At 40.8% G+C, this 20,961-nt stretch overlaps 2 protein-coding genes across 3 annotated transcripts in view; one reads left to right on the top strand and one right to left on the bottom strand.

Annotated features, from left to right (window-relative positions):
* Positions 1-6,644, top strand: part of LOC134537700 (hepatocyte growth factor-regulated tyrosine kinase substrate) — a 39,511-nt gene extending 32,867 nt beyond the window's left edge. For both annotated transcript variants that reach the window (XM_063378424.1, XM_063378425.1), the window contains 3 exons: positions 3,845-3,971; positions 4,791-4,928; positions 5,729-6,644. In XM_063378424.1, the coding sequence (XP_063234494.1) occupies positions 3,845-3,971; positions 4,791-4,928; positions 5,729-6,453 (990 nt within the window). In that variant the 3' untranslated portion in view covers positions 6,454-6,644. The remainder of the gene's footprint in view (positions 1-3,844; positions 3,972-4,790; positions 4,929-5,728) is intronic.
* A 1,770-nt stretch (positions 6,645-8,414) lies between these two features.
* Positions 8,415-20,961, bottom strand: LOC134537701 (uncharacterized). The gene is made up of 3 exons (XM_063378426.1): positions 20,653-20,961; positions 11,177-11,361; positions 8,415-8,661 (listed from the first exon to the last, which is right to left on the bottom strand). Exons 1-3 carry the CDS (start codon positions 20,732-20,734, stop codon positions 8,497-8,499), a joined length of 432 nt encoding a protein of 143 aa, XP_063234496.1. The 5' UTR covers positions 20,735-20,961; the 3' UTR covers positions 8,415-8,496.

Genomic DNA, 20,961 nt, shown 5'->3' with positions numbered 1-20,961 from the left:
TGCCTCTCTCTCCATCCTGCCGCGTTGCTGCCTCCCCCGCCATTCCTCATTCGAACAAAAACGCGACTTGAAAAGAAAAATATATTTTTTCCTCCAAATTCGCGTATAGGCCCCCTCCCCTTTTTTGGAGTCAAAATTTGGGGAAAAAAGGGGGGCCTTTACGCGAGTAAATACGGTATTTGTGGAAACAATTAAAAAATTATTATTATTATTATTTTATTACTGTAAGATGGTGCCAGGTGCAGCAAAGGAGAGACAACCAAGTGAGTTGATTTTATGTTACTTGTACTCGTAGTTATTCTAAATTCAATGCAGGCAGTTTCTTTTTGTTTGTCATCTACGAGCAAGCCTCGACAAAATCTCTCGTAGTTCAGGAGCCAGTCTTGCAGTCTTCCGCCTATATTTAGAACATTTTTCTAACCCCGCTCAGCACCAGTGCAAAGCAGTACCTACCACGCTCATCTGTTTTCAGTTTGCCCTTTTGCCTAGTTTTAAATATGCACTGTTGCCAAGAGATTGGGGCATACTGGGTGCTGCATTCACGGTGAGTTGATTCCACCACGGGGAATACTATGACTTATCACTTATCTATAAAGATAACTTTATTTTTCTACAAGCTCATGTTGAGCTGTGCATCACAGATAAAATGTACACACCATAGGTTAAATACAGTTCCAGTTTCTTGACATAGTTATTCCTGTACTATATTTTGTAGAAACATAATTTTCTGATGTTTTCAAAACCAGTGGATAGTTAGCCGTCATGGTGACCTGGCACCCAGGCTTTTTAGAGCCCTGTGTATGTATTAGTGTTCCAATTAGTCAAAGTGTGACCTAAGGTCTATGCGAATATAAATATTATTAAATACAAATAAGGAACATCAAATAATTCGGGAATACGTATATCGAATTTGAATAGTAGAACTGAGAATTAGAATCCTAATAAAAAAAATGTTGGTATCATGTAATAATTTCTGGAAAATTTGACAAAATAACAATACTTAAGTAAAAGGTTGGTTTAGTTGTCAGCTACAATAATTATATGAAAAATATTTATTAAAATATAAAAATTATGAAATGGTATATATATTTTTTTATTTATGCAGCTAATCTAATTTAACATAACATAACCTAACATAACTTAACCTAAACACCAACCAACCTTTAATTTCAGTTATGTATTTGCCTTATTTTCCACAACCTGCTAATCTACATATTGATTCAGAAAATGTTTGCAAACCGCAAAATACAGTGAAATTCATTCCATCGCAGTGAAATTTTTTTTTTAATGCTGTATTCCCAAATTAGTGATTGAATGAGCTCGTATTTACGTATTTAAACTCTAGTTATTCACGAGTTTTCATTAATGGCAGCTAGGTGAAATGGATTTTAGTTCAGCAATATTATAAATACAATAATTTTTAAAATTTCATCTTGAATCTTAAACCATTATTTGCATTTTTTAAATATATTTTGAGCTATAACGTCAGTTTCATCATACAGCAAGTAAGCTGCTACTGCATCACATGGTGTTAAGTCAATTGTGGCTTGATTTATATGCCGTTGAAACTCATAAGGGAGTGGCTGTATTTTTTTATTTTTTTCGTTCTTCTGGTGGGTGTGACAAAAGGAATACAATTAATATTTTGTATTTCAAGTTTGAAATGGGAAAATAATATGCAGCGTTTTGAATTGTTTACGCAATTTTTTCCATAATTTTTTTTTTTTTTTTTCCCATAAGTGTTTAGCAAGACAGTAGCGAAACAAAAACTTAGAATACTCGTTGCATCGTTAAAACGTTGCTTATTGTTAATGCTTTTGATTGTGAAGTACAGTACACTCCCTATTTAACGCGGTTGTCGGGGGACATAACTTTTACCCGCGTTGTTGCATAACCGCGATGTTTCGATGTGACCAAGGTCAAAAGGCATAAAACACCGCCGGTGTTCTAATAGGTCGGCAAGCACGCACAGTATAGACGGCCCGCCTTTGTGCGGACTTTGCATCCGCAGTTTTCACTAAACACGGGTGAAAAAATAAAAATAATAACGTTTAAAGATAAATTGTTTTTATTTTTCCGCGTGCCGCGCACAGTTTGTCGCACGGCCTACGAGCGCGCCACACGCCGCCATACACACGTGCGGCACACACGCTGCTGCCAGTCTCGTGGTGTTAGCCACAGTATCTGCTTCGTCTGAGTGTCCGTAACAAAGTAAGTGCAGTGTGTGCGGTTACACACGATTCTGTGGTCAAAGTCTTCTAAAAAGAAAGGCCGTAGTGATACTTCAAACCGAATATGAATCGCAAAGTACCGAGTTTGATTGACAAAATAAAAATTCTAGATTTACTTACAGATAGCTTGTCTTTTGTAGAAGCAGGCCGCAGATACAGGAAAAAAACGATTCTAGCATTCGTACAATAAAAAATAAAGAATCGTCTATCGTGTCAAGTGGTTAAACTTTATTATCCATGCTTACAGTAAATTATAAATGGTCACATGTGGGAAACAAAAATTGCGCCAATTTAATCTTAGCGCAATCAGTGACGCCGTATTAAAAACCGTGTTAAACTTTGTCTTTACTTATTTCACCAAACGCTGTGTCGAGTTGCTGAGTGTGTGTGGCTCGGATCGGCAAGTGTTATATTCCCCAGCCTCTGTTTAAAGGTCGGGAGACCGCTACACATAAACATTTCCGGGACTTGTTTACTACCTCACGGCAAAAGTGGTACAGTAAGGTTCACGTAAATATTGGACCACTGGGAATTCCTGGGAAAAGATTAAAAATACGGTAGACAATTTACTTTACTATTTAATGTTAAAACATTATACCAAAGTAAAAAGATGAACTTGTATAATACAATGAATTACCCAATAATATTACGTCTGTAGGTTTAAGTTGTAACAAAACATTTATATACAGATGTCCAGTAAAGTACCAATTAAGATTCTGGAGTGGAATTTTAAACACCGGACTACCTGATTTTGCCTTGTACGCAGCGACGCTTTTCAGTCAAGTGACTCATGCTCTGCCTGTGTGCTGCGTGAACACATTCCCTCCCCCACTCCCCCTCGTGTTTCTGCCCGCTCTAATCTCTACCTCTCTCCATATTCTCGGCTCGCCTCTCCCCTCCCAGCGCTTGCCGACAACCAAGCCTATCCAACATCAATCCCCAGCCGAGTCACGCTGGATAATGTCGCTGGACGGTGGGCTTTATCAGGTCCCCTGTCCGATGCTTCATTTGTGAGATAAAGCGACGTTAAGAACTAGTGTTTCAGAAAATATCACTGGGCTGGATTGGACCATAATTTGAAAACCCTACAAGATAGAGGAATAATGTACGGAGATATCTTGTTTAGAATTTTACTGCGGACATTTTCTACGCCTAGGCTTTTTTCTGCCCGATGCTTAGTTTGTTAGTTACAACGCAAAATTATCCTAATCGGCTGTCAACCATTTATTCCATTATTATTATTCATTTCTGACTGGGGGACATGGTTTGACCCGCGATATACCCGATTCCGCGATCAATCGAGGCGCGATATACCGGGAGTTTACTGTACCATTGGTCAAAATAAAATAGTATTTCTATCACACAAATAACTTTTTCTCAGCAGTGAACGTTGTTATATGACAAAATTCACACGACATGCTATTTAAAGTATATTCACAAGCAAATGAGTATTCGTTATTTTGAAGTGTTAGTGTTCGAGGTTGAATCAAATAGTTTATTATTCGTATTCGGACACATTTGAATGTTCGCACATGTTTAGTGTGCATAACCATGCGCACATTCTGTACTGCCATGAAGCTAGAGCAGAGCTCTTGATGTTTGTTGGGGCACAGTACCAGAGAGAGCTGGCGATCCGGAGGATCCAGGAGCAGGAGCGAGAGATGCAGATGAGGCAGGAGCAGCAGAGGCAGCAGTACATGATGTCTGGCATCCCGTACCCCATGCAGCATGCTCCCCCCGGTGAGCACAACTTTCCTTTCTCTGTGTCCTTAGTTCGGTTCCTATTTCCTATTCACTTTTTGTGTTATAATTTCGCTTTCCATATGCATAATGGTCATTTTATAATTTTTTTTTTTATTAGTGGGCAAGTTTGCAAGTTTGCAGGATTTTGATTCCAGCCTAGCCGAGTTCATTAATCATACTGTTGAATCGAGTCTAGATTAATTTTTTGTTTAGTCCTTGAAAATAGTAGAGGTTGAGTATTTGCAGAAATTGTTTTATATTATTCCCCTCCACTGCTTGTACGGCTGGACGAAGCGAAGCCAGCTACCGGTTCCCTTGCATTTCGCTTCACATATTGAGGATCTTAAAGATGTTTTGCTGTAATAAGTTGTTATCCAAGTCAATGATTTTACAACATGCCGGTCTTTAACAACAGATTATTTCGTAGTACACCCGCATTTATTGCTGGTGCTAGGGAAGCAGAGCATCTGGTTCCCCAGTCCGGCTGCGTGGCTTCGTGTTCAGTCGGAATATGCGAGATTAGATGGGCTCTAGGTTTCGGTGTAAGAAGCGGACAACGGGCATGGATCGCTGCAATTAAAATCTGAGTGAAGAAAGCATGTTGTCTGTTTGAAAACTTGTAATTCTAGTGAAATATTTTATTCAAATAATAAGATTCAAATTCTAATTAAAAAATACATTTTGTCCCTCCTGAAAATAGGGGAACCGATGGTGGCTTCGGTTCCGTGGAAGATTCGCCCCTGGGTTATGTAGTGTTATGACTGTTGCCACTCGGCTAGTGCTTCCTTTGAAGCCGTGAAAATGTTTCCTCTGCAGGTTTTGCTCCTGGTGTTGATGGTGCAGCTGTGCATGGTCAGTTTGGTCCTGGCCAGATGATGCCTGGGAGTCCTTACCCCACCACCAGTGCACCAGGAACCCTCCTTCACAACTACCAGCCGCCGTTCGTCGTAGCAGGTAACCACCATGTTTCAAAATGTGAGTTGTCTACCTCAAAATGTAAAACGACTTGCCATTCAAGGTGCTAATTTTGCACAAGAACTCTTGATTAGACCTGCAAGACACAGTATGATTCGAGATCAATACTGTGTAGTAGTATATTTTTATGCAAGGCCGTGCAAGTTGTGGGAAACATCAGACTTTTTCTTTGTTTAATCATAAAAATTCTTTGAATCCATAAAAAACTATTTTTTTGAGGAGTTGTGCTCATCACTATTTTATGTACCTGTTTGCCCAAATAAACATGTGAATAACTGAATATGCACTTATCATTCATGTTTTTTCAACAAGTGTTAGGGATATAAACTAATTTCCTGCAGAACACATTGCAAGTTTCTGTTCAAACTGTGGCTGTAAACTTGTTTTTCACAAATTTTTTCTTGATATCCCTGCACATTATAGTTTCTTAGTTTGAATTCCGGAACCTAAAAGAAATGCATTGTGCATTGACAGGTTAAGCTCTGTGTCTTAGAGATGTCTGTGTCTCAGACTAATAAGCTGGTCTTATTAATTTCAACAGCAGAGTGTTAGCTTGAATGGTCATTTTGATTAGTGGAAGTGTTTTGGAATATGCAGAATCTATGTAGATGATGTACATATCCTATTGTGCCATTTATCACAATATTTCCTATTCACCTCATCTTGAAATCTTTGTACACTGTGGTCATACCACTTTTATTGTGATCTTGTGTTTCTCACACATTTTATTGATTTTTTTAAATAGATAAGGGAAAATTGCAGTATTTTGATTGTTTTAGGCATGACTGGCCCACCGGTTCCTGGTCAGAATGTTCCTGTACCGATGCAGGGATCATCTCTCAGGGGTCCTGTTCTCATACAAGGCCATCCACATCCCATGATGCGTGGCCCTATGATGCCGGGCCAGATGGGACTGCACGGGCATTTACCTGGGCCTATGCCCGGCCCGGGGCAGCCGGGCTCCATGCACAGTGCTCAAGGGCCCATGCCTGGCCCAGGACAAGTCATGCCCAATCCGGCACAAGTGCCCATGCCTGGGCAGGCCACCCCAGGACAGCAGAGTCAAATGCAGCATGGTCAAGGTCCCATGCCCGCCCAAGGACAGCAGGGTCCCATGCAGCATGGTCAAGGTCCCATGCCCGCCCAAGGACAGCAGGGTCCCATGCAGCATGGTCAAGGTCCCATGCCCGCCCAAGGACAGCAGGGTCCCATGCAGCATGGTCAAGGTCCCATGCCCGCCCAAGGACAGCAGGGTCCCATGCAGCATGGTCAAGGGCCCATGCCCGGTCCAGGACAGCAGGGTCCCATGCAGCATGGCCAAGGGCCCATGCCCGGTCCAGGCCAACATGGTCCGGTGCCCATGCCTGGCCCAGGACCTGCCCAGCAGGTGCAAGGGCCTAGGCCACTCCAGCACCCGGTACAGGTACCGCAGGCACCCGCCCAGCCCCCACAGGGCCAGTTCCAACAGCAGCAGACCGCGGAGCTCATCAGCTTTGATGACTAGTGAGCGTCGTTTTATCTTCCTGCTGTCTGTGCAACACAGTTATTACACCATTTTAAAATTTTAGCATAGTATTCTACTGGGAGTAAAATAAAATTAGTGCTTTCCAAATAATTTCCTGTAGTAGGCAGATTATACAGTTGTTTTTATTGTAAAATTAAATGTTTATTTGAAATTATATGCAGATACGAAAATGTTTTTTTTTTTTTACTTTTAAGGTATATTAGTAAAATTTGAAGTGTGTTTGTATGGAACTGCAATTTTATTCTTATTTGTATTTTCTTGACTGTTCTTTTATATATTTCCTGTTTATGTTAATCTGGTTGGTAGTATTAGACAATCAAATGGTTTTAGATGCAATGATGTAAACATAATATTTAATTGCATATTAAAAATATTGTGATTTAAACGTTATCTTGCTTACAGGCTTTCAAAAAAACAATAGGATAGTTACAGGCAATGTTTAGTTTCTCTTCTGTTCCCTAAAGCCAGATATTTACAATAAAATGATGGATCATATCACTGCTGATGTATGGCAATATATAATGTCATTAACCCCATTTTTTAATATTGTACCATGTTTTCTCGCATAATCGTCACACATTTTATTTTAAAATCAAGTTTGAAAAGTAGGGGTGCGACGATTATGGGGGAAAAAAAAATTTGTTAGGTAAAGTTATTCATAAAAACAAAACCCGTTCATGGAAAATATGTTTATTTAAAAAAAGGTGGAGTATACGAGAGCACGCCAAACAATTTATATTAATAATTCATTAAACAAAAACCTTTCTTCAACTTTAAATAGAAAAACCAAACTGTGACGCGAATGCAAGCCACTTGAATCTGTGACGTGAACTAACGCGTAACTTGCCACGAAAGAGTGCGGGCCGTCAAATATAGTTAACTCGACACCTGACAGAGAGCGGGCGATGCATGCAATCGGCGAGGTATCAATATTCGACTACGTGTGCGCGCTCTATATGGAAAACAACATAATCAAACACGAATGAATGATGCCAACTAGCGCTGGCTACATGTTTACAAAGCGGTACGCCGCGGCGACACAGTCGATCAGAAAAAGGAAATAACTTTTAAAAAGTCTTTAAAAGGAAATTTACACGTCAGACAACTTCGTATTTCTGTTAATTAAATAAGTGGTAATTTCCGAATAAATATTATATTTCTACTTTAAAATACATAGTTTTATACAGAAAAGATACCTACACAAAGCGCTTGGCATCTAACAGCGGGACCAAAAACATCATTCGACGTTTACACGAGAATTTTTTTTTATCCCAATTTTGATGGCCAAAAATATAGGTGCGACGATTATGCGAGTGCTAAGATTACGCGATAAAAGAGGGTAACTTTGATTTATTCTTTTCAAAAATATTTAAAATATTGATGTTCTCCCTCATAATTACCTTAGTTTTCATTTCTTATTCAATTCAACCCAAGCATATTATTTCACATCTAAATTCCTACTTTCTGTTATTAAGCAGCCTATGCATTTATTTCTACTTGCTGCTGCTTTCACATCGCCTAACAAATACAGTTGATCCTTAATATTCCAGTGTGTACTGTGGAACGTCTTTAATCTCTTTCAACTAATATTCTATGGTCACCAGTCGAGTGCTCACGTTTAGATTTTTTTTGGGATGGATTCTGGCTGTTGACCTTGGCTGCCCTGCCGGCACTTCTACTTTGCTCAGAGTTTATCATTATTGTATGATTTAATTTCAGCACAGTTTCCTGTTTTACAGTGGATTATATTAGCCAATTGGTATTCCTGTTAAAAACTAGGCATGTTGATGTTCAATAATTCTGCAGAATCACTAATCTTGAATGGCACTAGTCACAAATGTGTGTGATTGAAGACCTTTCATTGTACAGCCTTTTAAAAAGAAAATTTAGAATTTTTTTCAGGACATTGTTGATATATTGGTAATGTAGTCAGTCGGTGATAGTGTGTAGCCAAATTTTAATTTTCCTCTAAAATGTATTTGAAAAGGTTTGACATTGCGACGAGTGTGTTGCCTTGGAAGCTTACTCTATGCCGTCCGGAGTGACGGCCATGTAGCAGAACATCCCTCCTCCGGGCACCTGCTTGGTGGAGATGTAGGCACAGCCGTCGGGGGACTGGTGCACGATGAGCGGTTGGACCGGTCCCATCGCGGGCAGGAACGGAATCTTCTTGGCCATCTCGTTGCCCTCGAGTTGGAAACACGCACACGCGCTGTTGTCGCTGTGTAAACAGCCGCTTTCACACCCAATTACTCAAGATCCATTTACAATTTGACTAGGCCCGTGTGAATATTCAACATTTCAGATATCAAAAAATTAAAAAAATAATTGTTCGTGTTTGATTCCATTTCAAATACTTACTCTTCGAAACAACATTTTCGTTCCTGTTGGAAATGTAAGGAAGATGTTTCTATCACCTCATGGAACATTCAAAATTAAAGTTAAATGAGTCCAGTATAAATTTCTAGCATCACACTGACTTGGTGCTCATAAATTTGTCATATCAGCATGTTGGGATCTAACCCCACAGGGCTGTATGCAGAATTTCATTGGTGCCTGCATGTGTGTGTTTGAGGGGGGGGGGGGGGGGAGCTGATAGAACCACTTTGCCCACTGTTTGCTTTAAAATTTGTGCCTTTTGTTGGTGGGAATGATAGGATTTTATAGAGCCAGCCGGGGGGGTGGAGGGGGGGGGGGCTGGATTTATCACCCACATCCCCCCCCCCCTTCTGCATTGTCCTTGAACCCTCCACCATCTCTACATGAAGGTAATTCTTTGCAATGGCTGCCACCAAGGACCCTCGTGTGGTGGTGATCTTCCGGTGAAGAGAAGTTACTTCAATCACAAGTGATGGGCAGAATCTATTAAAAAATTTTAAGTCTTTCTTTGTTATTAATTCTGTGATTCTGAAAGATAAAAATATAATCCTCTATCTTCCCTTCCCCCTTGAAGTTAATTCTCAATGTAGAAACTGTTTTACTGTTATACTCAAAAAACTGACATGGCCGCGGCCTAACTGTCCTTATGCTAAGCGGGGGTTCACGTCGATACATGTACTGAGATTAATTTGTGGGCGCCACCGTGCAAGGGGCTCGGACCCGGGAGAGACTCTTTTTCAGGGTCGTGAAGTCGGCCATGTGAGGCGTGATTTTAACCCCATTAAAGCCAATCCCAGTACTCGCTACTGGTCCACTCTTCACCTACGCAGTGGGATCTTACGGCGTCCCACACGCCGTCACACACGCCGTCACACTCAGGATGTTGAAATAAACAAATACAAATAAAATTGTTTGCCCTGGTTTATTAGTTGCTACGTCGCCTACACCTTTGATTATATCACACAACGCCTGCGGCATGAATCGGTTCACGTGGTGCAACCTGACAACGTGGTCACACTCTACAATTAGGTAATTAGCACAAAAAGGACCATAGTGGTCACTCGTACAATTATTTAAATAGTCCCCCCGACCAAGAGAAGCCCCGAGAATTTACGAACGAAAGATTTAAGATGATTAAGATTTAACAGAATTACTTAGCAGTGCTGGCAAGCGGTGAGGTCCCTGGGGTGCTGATGCGTCTGCTCTCGGTCGGTGCTGGCGAAGGACTGGGGTGAGCTCAGGGCTCTGCTAGCCTAACATGGCGTCTTCGCGCCGAACCAATTACCGTTATACCTATTTATGATTATGTGCCACAGGAAGCTACAGGTAAAACATGAAACACTCTTAATAATTATATTACACTTAATGCATGATAAAAACTATTAACTAAAATTACAACAATTTATTGTTAATGATAACCAGTCCGGCTTCGGCAAACTTCGGTTCCGGCTCGTGCATGTTCGGTATGTCTTTTCGTTGTTTATGCCTTAACTAAATATTAATTAAAGTACATAAAACACTCCCGGCCGATCTGCCATCACTCGCCATTTGGGGAAAAATAAGTTTAAAAAAAATTACAATGTTTATCTCTAGTTAAAGGGGTGTGGTGCACTGCTGCTACAGCGCCCTCTTGACGTCCGTGGCGCGCTATTCAAACACAACCACCCGGCTACGTACTCAAGACGGAGCGGCTGCCAGTACGGGAGGTGGGACGGGGGTAAGGGGAAAGGTGGCGGAGGCTGACCAGGCTCCTGGAGCGCAGACCCGGTTGACGTCAGAACATTTATTTCTGAAGAAAAAATTTTTTTTAAATGTATTCTCTAATTATAATTTATTAAATTAATACTCTCGTTAGGAAATAATGAACTGGCCTTGAATGGACTGATGCTGCTGGATTATTTTCTATTTTTAATGCTTATTGATACAGTATCTTGTACTGTGCTGCAGAATTTAAAGGCAAGAGTAGATTAAACCAAAGTGTTAAGAGTTTTCAGTAATTATTACCGATTAAGACGTCCAGTTGTGTAGCTACAGGGAGACTTAATGACATTTTCCTAAGTATTTTGTGTATCCATATTTCGTATGGTAAATCTGTAGCTCATTTAATAGGAAGGTAAACCTTTTGTAAATAACTTTACATACGTATTTATTCTGAAACTTGGTTTTTAAAAATTAAGTGGGCAGCAAATGTATTGAACTGTAAAGCAGTTAGAGAGTTAATTATTTGAGTGGTGTTTGGAGACAATTTTCTTGCTTTTTCTATATGGGTATATGTGATTACTGGTGAGTGTTCCTGGTAGTCAGCAGTGCTGCCATCACTCACCACGCACTCGGGGAAGGGAGCAAGCTGACCGTCGGGCGGAGGGTTCTTGAAGATGAAGAAGAGCTGTCCGCTCCGCACCATTATGCGCAGGTACTGCATGTACTCGTTCCTGGTCTTGGCCGATTCAAAGTCGTCCCCGCTCATGCTCGCGAGCTTCCTCGTCCATTCTGAGCACCTCACGCGATCTGAAATGGACGCAACGTTAAGTTTTTTAGTTTCAGCATTTAAAATTTTTTTTTTTCAGAAGTGAGATAAACAAATTACTCATGTTATAAAATATAATGTAGCATAGTGTGCAATAAGATTTATATGGTAGAACTTAATTACATCAATAACTATTATGAGTTAACACTCAATTTAATGCTCTAATGCTAAATTTTAAAAATTCAGCATCTATGAACAAAATAACTTTTGAAGGATGTTTTAGCAATAATTTGCTTTTCTTTTGTATGTCACGTATATGTAACCTCGCTTTCATACATTTTAATTCATAGACGTGCCATTCTCTCTCTTAAGTTAAGGTCAGTAGCGAGTTCGACCAAGCCATTAAGTTTACAGTAGGATGTGCAGTAAAGTTACCACAAAGCTTACAGAATCACTCTGAAAAAAAATTTAAGGTCAACAGCATGGCTACTGACCTTAACTTTGAGATAAGGTGACCTTTAAAAGTTAAGTCAATAGTTCCCCAGGAATGAGCCAATGAGAAGCTTTGCTTAGCTTTCTTCTGCGAAACATAGCCAGAAGCTTGCATTTTGGTAAGCGAGGCTCTATATTGAGCTTCATCACCCTTTCTGTGAAGATGGTACCATCTGGAAGTCACCATGATTCAGGACGGGCAAATTCCATACCTTAAAGAATGGCCCCAGACATTGCTTATCCTTACCACCTTCACTTCCGCCCCCCCCCCCCTCCCCATGCATTCGGCAAACATTCAGCTCCACAACTGAATTTTTTTTTTTTGTTACACACATGTACTTGGTAGGTATTAATTTAAGGATTCACTGTGCCTGGTCTTTCATGAGGGATGGAGACAGGCTATGGCATATCCAACCACAAGACCCCAAGCTTAATATTAAGGATGGAGTACATCAACATACAAATTGGGGAATGTAAAAGGACTCAAAACTGTGGGAACTGTCTTCAGCAATATGCGCGGAGTTAAGACACACAGTATCATGCCTGTTATCCACAAAGTGCATGGGATGGCATACACGGCTGTAGCTAAGGCAGAGGCGGTTACCGACAAGACTGAGAGCCAGTGCACTCCAAACCAAGATCTGCGGAACGTCTTTAAACTTGTACCTCAGGAGCATGTGGTAGGTGCCAAAGTGAAGTGAGTGATGCAAGACCTATCAGATGCTCAACAATATACCGGCTGGGACAGTGGTTCACTTCCTGAACGCCGTATATTACAAACCAGAGGGTTCCAGCTGATGCTAAAATAAGGTGCACATTATCCCTCTGCCAAAACTAGGCAGGAGCCAGGTTTTCCCAAGAAAAAGAAGCCGACTAACAGTCTGCCGAGTTTGCTTAGCAAACTGGCTGAGGTGATCATTTTGAACCGCCTGTCCACCTTGTGTCGTTGCTCTAGGGGTTTCTCCCCGTCTTGCAGTACAGGTTCAGAGTGGCGAACTCAACCTCTCTACTGGTTATGGTTATTGAGCCGACCTTCAACTCCAGGGAGTACATGCTGGCTGTGTTCATGAACGATGAGAAGTTTGACACAAGTGCTTCATGCACCAGTTAATCATGATTTAATTTCCCACCAAGTAGATACTTCCTCATGACCAGCTTTCTGACCTGCCGACCACTGGTGTTTATGGATATATCAAGGCTTTCCTCTGCCTGGGAAAAAAAAAATTGAAATTAGTGCTCCCTTCCCACCTTTTCTTAACAGCAATACATTTACCAGCCATAATTTGTTTTACATCTGTGTGCATTATATGCAAAATTTAGGATTTTTTTTTTCATTCTACATGTACTAACCAGTGTTTTAAGTGTACGTATTTAAAGAAATAATGTAGTGTTCAAGGTTCAATTGCAAATTAAATTTTTAAATTAAAAATATTTAAAAATTATTTAAAAAGTACAGGAACTAAACTTACTTTTACAATTGTATGGCCGTGTATGCCATTTATCCTACACACATTCAAGTTAAAAAAAAGAATTGATAATGTGTGTGTGTATATATATAGGCATATATACATATATATAGACACACACACACATACATAATAAAATTAGTTCGTGTCAGGACTTGGATCCATACCTTTTTTGGTCCCCACCCCACTCCCATCACCAGCGCAGGACCTTGAGGCGTGAGACAGTCCGTTAGTGTACGGCCTTATGTCGCGCAAATGACGGCAGCTACACACGTTCGCAGATGACATAGCGATGCTCTCCACTGGAGCCTTTCCGAGCCTGTCTGGTCCCTCTTGAGTGTTGGGCAGAGGTGTGAATAATCGAGGTGAACTGCGAGACGTTCCAGGCGATCCTATTCACTCGCTGCAGTCCGGACGTACGCCCATACCTCGTCTTAATTTGAATCGGAAATCCCATTCCTACCTACGGCTAAGTACTCAGGTTTACACCACGCGGCAAACAGTGTGACAGATTGTCGGCCTAATACGCAGCTCAGACACCGGGTGCTGCTACACAGGCTTCAAAATCCGCCTTTACAAAGCAGTGATATCTCATAGACGTTTGGGGCAACACTGCGAAAGGGAGAAAGAAAAAAAAAGCTATGAAACAGCTGCTTGAAACTCAAGACAATGTGTTGTTGATAACCACTGGATGTCAGGCGTACACCCGTGATTACAATCCATAGAAACTTTAACTTACTGATCATCTCGCCTGCCATGTTAGCTAGGAACTAAATTCTACCATGAAACGCTCTGATTCGCGAAATGGGAGGCTACGTCCCGAAGGAAGTCATCACTTCCTAGAAACTGAAATGCCGACACGCATTTGTCATGATGGAACGACGGCAATGCTGCTTCCAGCATCGTCCCTGCACTTACGTGAGGAGGGATAAATACGAATTGGGGGAGGGGGGATGAGAGAGAAAAATACGCGCGTCACTGAAGATCCACAGCTTGCAATTTGAGCCCATCGCAGCCACGGATTATTAAATGTCACAAGCACACGCTGGTATTTCAAACAGCCGACTGAGGCGAAAAAGGGAGTAGGAGCAGATTTGGTCTCCGGGGATCGAACCCAGTACCCTCGGACTCAATAAAGCGATAGGGGAAAAAGCGGTGACGGGAGGGGGGGGGGGGATAACCCAGCTAACACTACAAACGTGATACGTATTATTTCCATGACTTGGCTTCACTCCCAGAACAATTACGTATCAATTCAAAATAAATTTATTTAAATCAAATTTGTTTATAAAAGTTTTTCATTACTCGCTAGAGATGTGTAACATCTAATATCGGTAACGAGCAAATTTGTGTTTTCTAATGTTGCAAAAAAAATTGATAGGTACTCGGACGCACATTTTAACGTAGAATTCTTTTAAATATATACATACATACATACATATATATATATATATATATATATATATAATTTTAATATTAATGCCGAGCGTGATAAATAAAAGAAAATTGTTTTTTCAACCACATTTTTGAAGCGAATCTCATGTAGTTTCCGCACCCACCGCTAGAATTAGCTGCCGGAGCAGCCACGTTGTCTATTGAATTGTTCGATTTGCAGAGTGAAAGGTTAAACTATATAATGTAACGGTACCGATAAAAGCGAAAAAGTTTTTGAAAAAATAAATAAATTCCGGCTTTGGACCTGGGTTCGTCAAGGAATTTCATTAAAGTACTGCTGCTCATTCTGTAAAAAATAAGTGTTTCTCTTTGACCATGTGAACTTTGGTTCGCTCCATCTGCCTCCGATGGCAGCACATTTCCGCTTAATTCTCCTACCAAATGCCGTATACAGAGAGCTAAGATGTTTCACATCAAAAACAACTATAAATCACCACTGGAGGTAAAGGGGTGACAGTTGGTCGACTATGGATGTGTGTGGGCCCGCGATGCCTGCTAATGCAATGATAATTCTTGCGGAGGTACCTATTGTCTCAACCTTTATAGTCTTGAGTAGGTACTTGGCGCGATCTTCCAGCAGCATACGCAGAATTACATTTGAGGATGGTTAAAATAAAATAAAACGGGGGTTGCCCACTGTATGTTTTAGTATTATTTTTTCTTTTGTTGGTAGTTTATATATATATGTATGTATATATGTGTGTGTTGATATGTGTGTGTGTGTGTGTGTGTGTGTGTGTGTGTGTATATATATATATATATATATGTACAGTCAGCAGTCCTCTGTAGGCTGCTAGAAGTGCCATTCAGTCTTTAGTCAGTCCACAGTTGCAAGTGGAACGAAAATTAGGTCACCTTAAAAGGTAGTGAACTGAATACTTAAACGTTCAATTCCCCCCTCCACCACCACAACTTTTCTCTTGAGTGCGCTCATGCGGCGATCTGCGAATTCGTGAATAAATGAGTGTAATGACTGACACAACTTTACATGAAAATTGTTGAAACAAAAGCCAGTGTTTCTAAACGTACCATCTGTAAAGATATTCATATTCATTGTTACACAGTAGTAGTATCATTAAAATGAACGGCATTGTAGAGGAAATAGGAGGTAAGCTGCGGATATATTTGCAGACGACTGTGGCGTAATAAATAGTGTGTGGAGGGAGGAAGGGGGATACCTTCAAAGTGATGCAAACAGGGTTTTTTTCTTCTTTTTCCTAACCTAACTAAAATCAAGTGTGTTTGTTTGGGCTAGTTAAGACTAGAGAGCTGGCCAGTGAAGAATGGGATCAAGGTCAGCTCCAGAAAGACTTTGCGGGAGGGGCTATCGTACAAAGAAAGGATGCAGTTGCGAGACATGGCATTAAGGATCTGTGAGTGGCGCATTCACGCCAGCAGAGGCCGGGAGTCGTGCACTCAATGGCGCGTTTGTAATCAAGCCACTTCCTGAAGTGTAGCTGTTTCTTCTGTTTCTTTTCACAGGAAGGTTTTTTTAGGAAGTTCAGGAGGGAATCGTCATCTGGGACATTCTTGCAAAGAAATAAACAGAAAGTTAAAAAAAAAAAATTGGTTGGAAATAGTTTTGTTATTGATCAACAAAGGATTGGATAGATCCAGTATCTTCTGTTTTTACAGCATTTCTTTCATTCTAGCAACAATGCAAACACTGCACTTGCTTCCTCGAAACCCATTTTCATTCTGGAAATTGTGAATGCGACGGAATGGTGCGTTCGCAGTCGCGAGTTAAATTCTAGCTCGTTTTCCTGACGCGCCATTACCCGCACTGTGGCACATTTTGAGTGGCCCGGTGTTGAAAAGAGCCTAAATAAGTTAGAGATAAGCTTGGTATATTTACAATTTTATGGTCTCGAATACTGTTGGTTAGTAGTTTCAAACAACTTCTGATGAAAGAAAAGTTTAGCACGTGTATTCAAGTACTTAAGTTCACATAAATATATTCCCCAGAAATATATATTTGAACTCGGGAAGGGTTATTCCCCCTGCGCCCCCTCCGTCTTGAAGCTACGCTTGAATGGGATGGCGTTAAATGTAAACAAGACGGTGGTTTGGTTTACGTACGGGTTGGCAATTGTAAAGGAAGTTCATTGCTGGAAGGGGGCAGGAGATCCAGGAGGTGGAGTATTACAAGTATACCTGAAGGTAAACCTGCAGAACAATATTTTTACCCTAATCTAACTGAAACTACGTGTATTTGTTGTGAGAGGTCTGGGTTAGGGAAGACTCTAGGTGAGTCCCAGGCCGAAGCCTTTACGCCTAATCTTGCTGGGTTTCAAACCTGCAGGAAGAGTAGCATGCATCTTGTGCTTCGTTCGGGGATTGGCCGGACATGGCAGCAACTCACATTGGAGGAAGCAGGTACAGCGTGTGGAATTAAAGGGTGGAGGGATTGGCAGGACACTGAAGGGAACAGATAGGAAGGCAAAGTCAAAGGCGTCCTCGGTGCTGGAGAGGCCGATGATGGGTTGTGCGGCAGAGACATGGGGACCCATATCTGGTGACGGAGATAAGGGAGCAGAGAAGGTAGGTACAGCGAAGGGCAGCGAGATGGGTGATGAGTATGTGGTGGAGAAGGGAAGGGAAATACGAAGATACCCATACTATGATGTAGCTGGGGCATGAGACTACAGGAGAGGAGGCAGGTAGAAAGGCTGGTGTGAGAAAATTTTATCTCAATGAGAGGGCTTGGAAGAAGCTAGGAGATAGGCTGCACAGACATATGGAGAGAAAATAAGTAGAATGTACAGAGAGAGTGGAGGTGAACAGAATGAGGGAAACATTCCTGGGTTGGAGAGAGTTATTAAGGGCCCACGGAGAATGCTAAAAGGCATGGGAGGTTGAAGTAAGTGGATGTATCCTTGTCACAGGGTGAAAGTCCAATTGCAAGTGTATATTTTAATCCTTAATCTAATTTTAAATGGTTTATCAGTTAAATTTAACAGTTATATTGGTAAACTGTAAACCAGATGATAAAAATCGATCTGTATTCACCAGATTCAATAGTATTCTAATTTTAATTCCATTTGTGACTGATGACTGAACGCTGACAGCCAACAGAGAACTGTTGACTGCACAGGTTATATGTGTGAATAGAATCTAAATATGCCTAAGGAACAGTACCTATACCTATAGAGAATTTAAACAGTTATTTTGTCCATCTAAATATAATTCGTGCAATGAAAAACCTAACTACAGTTTATGCTTTCAAATCATTATTAAAACTTAGATTAATACCTAATATTTGTAAAGATTTTTTTTGGCCGATATTTTCAGCCTTGTAGGTAACATCTTGGTTCATAACAAAATTTTGCTTAATGGATATGAATTGATGAATTTGCCGTCGTCCGGGTTCTCGTGTTCGAGACCGGGCATGTATCCTAGCGGGAAATTGGCTCTTATTGAAATTACGTTCCGGGAGGGTGCCAGGTTAGCTCAGCGGCTAACCAAATGTGGGTCTTGTGGGTGTGTTGCCCCTGCGTGGCCTGCTAGGACCGTTGGCGGAGTTCGTGGTTGAAGGGGCCCCTAGCTGGTGTAGGGATGCTAAATTCAATAACAGTCACGAACTCGAGATTTAGATGGTCGTTGACACGTCGCGCACGGGGGTGCGGGGTGGCCGTTTAATTAGATGAATTATTAATTAGAGTCACAAATTACACTTGCACTACACTTGCAGGTCGCACAAAGAATTACCCTACAAAGTTACAATTAGTCTAATATGAGTGCTCTGAGACACTGTTACTATGTTAAGCCCTCACGCCAGTCGAGGTTAAGGGGGAGGTTTATTGGAGGCGGCCAATCCCGAAAATTGTTAACTGGGCGGCGTCCGGATTCACTTGTGGGAATCGCGGCCCGCAGTTAAACTAGACACAAAGTTTACTCGTAGTTGTCGTCTGTGCCTGTGCACTCGACCTTAGCGAAAGTTCACTGTTAGCGAGAGTCGGCCCGTGCCGTAAAGTGGACTACCGCGCGTAATGTCTCTTGCGGGAACTTAAGCGGCTGGGTTAAGCCCTACACCGTAAAAAGACAGGGGACGCACGGGTAGTTAACGTAACAAAGAAAAGAGATTTGGTTTGAATGACTATATTTACCAAAAGTACTGTTCGATGTGGACAAAGGGTAATGGCTCCCCGTGGAACGCACGTCCGCCCCGGTTTGCGAGTCGCTCGGTATTGGCGTTTTCCCTTGGCGCGAGGGGAGGCCTCAGCGTTCTCTCGCGCTAAAGTTGCTAAAGTTCCGTTATTCGGAAATTATTTTAATAATAGGCTGAGAGCAGCTCTAAATTCACACATTAATTATTAATACTTAATCTGATTGGCAGATACTATTTAATAATTATGGTTAACAAATTGGCGTAAACTAAGTTTAAGTATTAAGAGTCACACTAGAGACTGTTCGTCACTTGCTGACTGCTCCAGTGGCTAGTCACACATAAAAAACAGGGAGGTAATATTTACGTCTACACAATAGTGATGGGCAGAACGGATCTTTTGACCGAATCGGTTCTTTTGGATCAGTACCGTGAGATGATTCGTTCAGAACGATTCGTTCAGAACGATTCGTTCATCTCGGTCAATTCGTTCTTTTCTGTGTATGGGATCTGGCTCTTTTATCAGGTGTCGTAACTCGTTCATCCTTTAGAGTATTACGTACGTGTATTTGAATTTGAACATTGCTTTCCGTAGCCAGTGAATCACAGTTGCGTATATGAAACAAGATTATTTATATTTTATTACTTTTTAAGTTACAAATATTAATATATAGGTTATTTACACTCTAGTGACAGTAAAGTGTTTACATGTAGACCAACACATTTAGAGAAAAAAGACAAAAATTTAATACTACTGCAATTCAGTATGAAGAGAAACAAATGAAGTACATTAATTAACCCAAAAATGGTAAGCGTGAACATTTGTAGTTACTTTCCCTGTTATTTTTTAATTCATACGGTTTTTTTTTTGTTTTTTTAGTTTTTTATTTCCAAATTTGTGTATGTGAATGTGAAAAAGCAATTTTAAACCACTACTTAACAGTTGACATTTTCAGGTATAGATACTTTTCATGTTACCCTATTTTATTTGATCAGTTATCGTTTGCTCTTGTGAACATGCGCACGCTGTGATTACTAATTCTTCAGACTCCTGACGTCATGAATCATTTCACGAACGAATCAGACCGGGCGCATGGCCGGTTCTCTCATCTCGTTCTCTCGTTCTCTCCGCGTTTTCGTTCTTCCGAATCTTTCTAGGTACCGGCTCTCAAAGAGCCGGTTCTTTACATCGCGAACGAATCGCAAGATTTCGTTCTCTTAAAGATTCGTTCTTTTTGAACGAATCGTTAACGAACGACCCATCACTACTACACAACACTATAATTAATTAAGGCTGAAGGTTGCAAAGGAGGCACTCACAAACTGATTAAGGTAAGTTCACACGTGAGTGACAGGCACTCCTGCGTGACACTTTCTTATGTGGGGGTTTTAATTAATAGTGGAGTTGTCATTTAATTTATGTTTGATTACTAGTGAACTGGGGTCGAGGTGTTTAACTAATTAGACACGGCCCTTGATTCTACCTTGGCATCGAAAGCTCGCCTGACTCGGGTCGGCCATGGCTAGGGATGCATTCCGTTAGCGGGGTTGATACTGGCGGTTGCAGGTCGGGCTTTGGGGTGGCCTTCGGCTGGACGACATCAAATTTGTGCTTTGCAAAACTCGGATTATTGCTCAATTTTAGATGTAATTGTAACTTTGTAAAAACTACACGGAAATGTGTCAAAATTGCTTATGTTACCTATAAATCGCAAATAATGTAATGCTAAATGATTCAATATTTTGATTATTAGTCTTACGGAAAATTACATATTTCAATATTTGCCTATCTTGAACATAAGTAGGCTACTTACCAAAGGCATTCTCCATAAGTGGAGCATAAAATGCCAGATCTTTGATGGCATTCTTGAACTCTTCATTATCTTGTGAAGACATTGGTTTAGTAAGGATATAGTTTACCCAAGATAAATTACTTTGAAACTTGTCAATCACTATTCCTTACAAGAAAACTTTTATATACCTATATAAGTTTTTTTAAATTAATTGTGAAATGGTTAAACGTGTTCAAATAATAATACTGATTTTGTACTCGGCCCCTGTCTAAAAATAGCCCTTCAAGATGTAATTATGTACCGACATTTTTTTCAACAACTCTTTTTATA

Source organism: Bacillus rossius, chromosome 12 (assembly GCF_032445375.1).
Source record: "Bacillus rossius redtenbacheri isolate Brsri chromosome 12, Brsri_v3, whole genome shotgun sequence".
In the NCBI taxonomy this organism is placed as follows: Eukaryota; Metazoa; Arthropoda; class Insecta; order Phasmatodea; family Bacillidae; genus Bacillus; species Bacillus rossius.
Note: the sequence above shows the minus strand (reverse complement) of the source record. Positions and strands in the feature narration are given on the sequence as shown.